At 45.2% G+C, this 5,468-nt stretch overlaps 1 protein-coding gene across 1 annotated transcript in view; it reads right to left on the minus strand.

Annotated features, from left to right (window-relative positions):
- Nucleotides 1–393: 393 nt before the first annotated feature.
- Nucleotides 394–5,468, minus strand: part of Klhl32 (kelch like family member 32) — a 209,971-nt gene continuing 204,896 nt past the window's right edge. The window contains exon 11 of the mRNA XM_021222200.2: nucleotides 394–678. Within this exon, the coding sequence (XP_021077859.1) occupies nucleotides 517–678 (162 nt within the window). The 3' untranslated portion in view covers nucleotides 394–516. The remainder of the gene's footprint in view (nucleotides 679–5,468) is intronic.

The following is a 5,468-nucleotide window of genomic DNA, read 5'->3' on the forward strand; positions in this document are numbered from 1 at the left end:
CCAAGGTTGGAAATCTAACTTTTCCAAGTCCTTTACTCCGATCGCCTTGAATGAAATGTGGCACTTAGTGTATATGATGTCATCCCGCTGAACTTCTGCTGAGGAGAGCTGCAGAATGTTGAGTTTGAAAAGTGACAAAAAGGCATAAGTACCGAAGATTATGAGAAAACTGATGCCTGGTGTGTAAGGTGTCTTACTGACAGTGTCACATGATCCCCGACGGCACTAACTAGGACAGGGGTACAAAGAATGTTTTAAAGAGCCACAAAACTATAATGTGCCGTAGGATGGCACTAAGGTGCACCACAATAAAAATCACACATACTGTTATGTTTTAACACACACTGAAAGAAGTGACAAGGTTCTCAATAATATGTTTTAGAAAACTATTCATTTTTTTTGCTAGTATTTAGCACAATTTTAGACCTGTAAGACAAGACAGGGAAGCACGGAGCGCTGACATGTCTATGCCCTGTGTCCAGATGTCTCATTCGGTCTCCTGATGATGCTGGCTTCTCAGACAGTGCCGATCCTGTGGTGAGGCACTTGCAGAGTCTGCAGGTTGGGGCACGTGAAATACGGAGCTGGGAGGAAACACGCCGCTATTCCGTTGGAAGCGAAGGGCAGTGTGGGTCCGTAGAACACTTCCTCTTTGCCTTCTCTGCTCACATCCAGGACCTACACCAGAAGAGAGGAAGGGTTACTCAAAAATACACACGCATGGAGGAGGGTCCTTAGGCACTATTATTCTCTTACTGGATGCATTTGTTACTTCTCTGATGCTGTGACACACTGTGACCAAAAGGAATCCTGGCAGTATCCACTCCAGGCTTGCCTGCAGACCGATCTTACGGAGATACTTTCTCAAGTGAAGTTCCCCTTGTAAGGTAACTTTAGATTGCATCATGTTGTCCAGAAAAAAAGTCCGAAACAAACAAAAACCCAGTACAGCTGACCCCTTGTCACATACAAACACATCAGTAGGTAACTATACTCCCTGCCATTTTCATCCATAAGATCTCATACTAATACCTCAATATAAAACACATTCCAAACATTTAGAGTCCCACAGTCTTTAAAAATTCAAGCCCTTTTTATAAAAAACACCCCAAATCTTACCATGTGGGTTCCTGTAAAATCAAAACAAGTTAAACACTTTCTTGCTCTAAAGGGAAGACCCCAGGCATAGTCACACCCAAATCATAACAAAACCAAAGCCCGACAGTGTAACAGCTTAATGTCCGACATCCGGGACTGAAGATCTAGGCTTCTAAGATCTGACATGGCTGCTATAGGTTCAGGCTGGCTCCACCGTACCTTAGAACTCATCTCCAAAATGCTACGGTCTCCACTGCCACTCGACTGTGCCTTTACCAAGAGCCTTTTTTGGGCACTCTTAAGTCTGCTACATGGTGCTAGGCCTCAAATTCTCTCCACGACCCCTTCAGTCCTGGAACTTCCAGGGCAACTGAGGCTGCACCATCACCAGTGTCCTCTCCTGGCCTCTCCCAGGCAAACCTCAGCTACTCTCAGGGACCCCTTATGCCTTCAGAACCAGTACTACCTGAGAGTCTTACACATTACCAAGTTCAGCTGCCAGTGTGAGGTACAGTCTTGTCCTCCCTGCCCCTCAGCACACACATACACCCCACCCAAGACCACAGCTTCTGTTTGCTGTCTCCGAGGAAACACCTCCCAGGTTTCACCTTGATGATACCCGTCCCTTCTTAGTCACCACAAACTGTCTCAGTTCCAGCTAACCAGGGTCTACATTACTGGCTCTGTTCTTATTTTTAATCTTCACCCCCAGCTGACTAGAACCAGAAATCCTTAATTGAAAAAAATCCAATGACTTGAGGGAGTCTTTAAGGGACTCTCAAATTTCCTAAGCTCCACCATCTGCTCTGCACTCAGGTCTATCCTCTCAGCTCCCACAACAGACCTCTAAACAAAAAACTCAAATACCACATTTCTCCTGAAAACGGGTGGTCAGTTCCGCCACAGCAATAGCCCCTGCATCTGGTAGCTATCTCTGCCTTAGGGTTTCTATTGTTGAGGTAAAACACCATGACCAAAAGTAATCTAGGGAGTAAAGGGCTTATTTTGGCTTACAGCTCTTAGGTCAGTCACTCTCCATCACTGACTGGGAAGTCAGGCCAGGGACCTGAAACCATGAACTAAAGCAGAAGTCATGGAGCAGTACAACTTATTGGCTTGCTTGCTCCTATGGCTTGCTCAACCTGCTTTCTCTTGCTCCCCAGTTCAGGGGTGGCACTGCCCAGAATGGACTGGGCCCTCCCACATCAATCACTCAGGTCTCTATTATCAACAGCGTTTTAAAAGCTTGAAGATACCCAGACTAATGGTTCTGATCCCAAGGGTCTCAACCCTTTGTTGGGGGGGGGGGAGTCACCTATCAGATAATCTGCATATCAGATACTTATGCTGCAGTTCACAACAGTGACAAGCTTACGGTTATAAGGCGGCAACAAAGTAATGTTGAGCTTGGAGGTCATCATAACATGAGGGGATGTCTTAAGGCTTGCCGCACTTCAAAGGTTGGGGACCACGACCCTAGCTGAAAAGAGCCACCTGTTGTGTAGCAGTTTCCTCTATGGTTTTCCTTCCATCTTGGAAGGAAACGTCTTCAGACATAGGATATGAAAGGGAGGTGAAACAACAGGATATTTTAGGAAACGATGCTTACACAGAGGGGAAACAATGGGCTGTTCTAAGAAGAGGTGACGTTCTCCATCCTGCGGGGGCAGCTCCTTCAAACAGGAAGGAAACAACTCTACATGGCTTTAGGAAGTCCCTTACACTGACCCCATTCGCTAGTCCTCTCCTTTCCCCAAAAGTATAGAAACAGTCGAGACTGCTGGGAGCCTCTCTTCAAGCTAAGCTACAAAGAAGATGCTCAGACAAGCCGCTTAGAAGAGACTCGGCCCCAGCAGCCTGGAAGAAAGACCCTTCAGGCATCCTGGAAAGAGCCGAGAGAGCAAGCCATGCCTACACAAAGAAAAACCAGACAAACTGGAAGAGTCTCATACTAACTGGGGCACTATGAAAGAACGCTATCCAACATGTTGAGGTAGCACAGCTGTTTGAGTCATTTCTGTTCTTATAACTAATCCCTCGCCCATATCCCTGTAAATAATCTCAATAAAACGCATTGGTTCACCAAGTTTGACTTCGGAGTTATCCGTACCTTGTTGTGTCATTCGTTTCCTATCTAGGGTGAGTTCACATTTGTTCTCATCTCTTCGGGAATGATATCACAAAAATAATTACCATCTTCGTAAGTCAAATGGCCTTATTTGCAAGTGTTCTGTAAAAAGACAATGCTCTGGGCCTCCTTTTTTTTTTTTTGCCAAGAAAGGAGGAACCTCTCTTCTTCCAGGAAGAATGCTATAATAATATAAACCAGTCTGGAGTGGTCAGTCTGAGGTGCAGCCAAAAACCCTCTGAGCCTGAGCCTGAGCAAATGAACTCTGCCGACATTCCAACTCTAGGGGGCGGTACCCAGCCTGGGATGCTGAGTGCCAGGGTTGGCTTTGCTCCTATTGTGGTAGTCTTTGGGCCCTGCCATCTTAGTATTTTTAGGCTATTTTGTATTCAAGAAACTGAACTCCTTTATCAGGGACACCACCAAAAAAAAAAAAAATTCCAACAGCATAGTTCAAATTTTCTGATGCCTAAGACTGCTCCAAAAGCCTCTACTTAGTGAGGCCCTTGTCTAGTAACAAGAGCAACAGCTATGCCTCCCTTGTTTTTTGTTTGTTTGTTTTTTGTTTTGCCTAGTTAGTGGAAACAAGTCAGAAATGTTAACTAGAACCGTGTCATTTTGGAAAGCTGTACCATTTGGATTAAACAGTAACAATTCATGCAGTAAAATAATTTGTTTAGATTCTTGCACTCTCTGACCTACGGACCCCTAGAAATAGCTAGCTTCCAGAGACGTACCAGTCACCCAGTTCTTGAGACTCCTCCCTAACAACGGCTGACTACAAGTTGAACATGGAAGCATTTTATCCCTGCCACGAGCCCAACCCTGTAGTGGGTCCCTGGCTACGGGTCTTGCTTTATAGCCCCTCTTCAGGCCCGTTCTTGAATAAACGCCTGTGCAGGTCTTGAGTCCCTGGTTCCCTTTATTTCTCCTTCTTGCCAGCATTAAGATCACTCAATATCTATGAAAACCACGCAAGGTTAAGTATTACCTTCAATCTTTAGAAAAGAAAACAGAAAAATTAAGTGACTTTCTCGAGATAACTTGGCTGTAAATGGTGGATCTAGCCAGTATTTTAATCCAAGGATGTAGCCCGGAAGAGCCAGGACTTAGTGCCTTCCCCCAAATGAATACTGTTTGATTCCCTGGCCCAGCAGTGACTGCATATGTCAAGCAGATGTAATGTATTTAATCTGGGAGGGAAAAAAGAACGCTTTTGGCAGATTTTCTCCTAAACACTCCCCTGTAAACTGGCAGGAAGGAGACACGTGGGAAGCGGCAGTGCCAGACTGCCAGCTTATCCTCCGGCCAAAAGGAAATAATAGTGAAGGAGAGTACCAGGAGAAAAAATCCGGAAACACAGACGAATCACCTGCACACTCACACAGCGGCCCCGTATGTCCTGGCCACCTTAGGCGCATCAGATCAGAGCCAGGCTACATGCCAGATAGCAGCCCCCGGGGCCACAAAATTAAGAAGAATGCTTTTTGGTTTTCGGGATCTATATCCTGCGAGTGTATATTACTCGTGGTTCTAAACCTCGACCTTTTTTACAAATGTTACTGCAGGCCTTCCCAGCCTTTCCCAGTCTGGACTGTCTTACGATGAACGATGGAGTAGCATATGCGATCTCTGTAGAAGCTGAAATGGCTTCTTAGGTACGTCACCCCAGGTGACTGACCCCACAAATGGCTGTTAAATGGCCCTGGATTAGAGGCCAGGGGGATCACTCTGCTAAGATAAAGAGCATTGGCTGGTATTTTTAAAGGCAAAAAGAATTGGTTTGGGATACTAATGAGAGAATCTCTGAACTACTTAACTATGCTCTTCATTAACCAGCCCTGATATTAGACTACTCACCTATAAATTAATCTCAAATTATGAATGATAGAGCTTTGAACTTTGATACTTTGTGCGTCTGATTCTTACCACCATTCTGTTCTACATCTAGGAACTTCCTCACCTTCACCAATCCCGACTTTCCATTGTCTCGTTTCTCGATGGAATATTACTCCAGCAGATGCTAATAATGCTAGGGATGTGACAGGCTTTTTTTTTTTTTTAAACACGGGGCTGGGCTCTCTATCCAGTGACGTGCTACTGTTCGTCCACGAAGATGACTAGATCTGAAGTCAGCAACAGAGTAGAAACATTTGATCCTTAGTTAAGATGAAAAGACGCTCAGCAATTAGTTGCCACTACCTGGCATGCAAGATTCATGATGCAGAAAGCTACTGTTGAG

This window comes from Mus pahari, chromosome 22 (assembly GCF_900095145.1).
Source record: "Mus pahari chromosome 22, PAHARI_EIJ_v1.1, whole genome shotgun sequence".
Taxonomy (NCBI): Eukaryota; Metazoa; Chordata; class Mammalia; order Rodentia; family Muridae; genus Mus; species Mus pahari.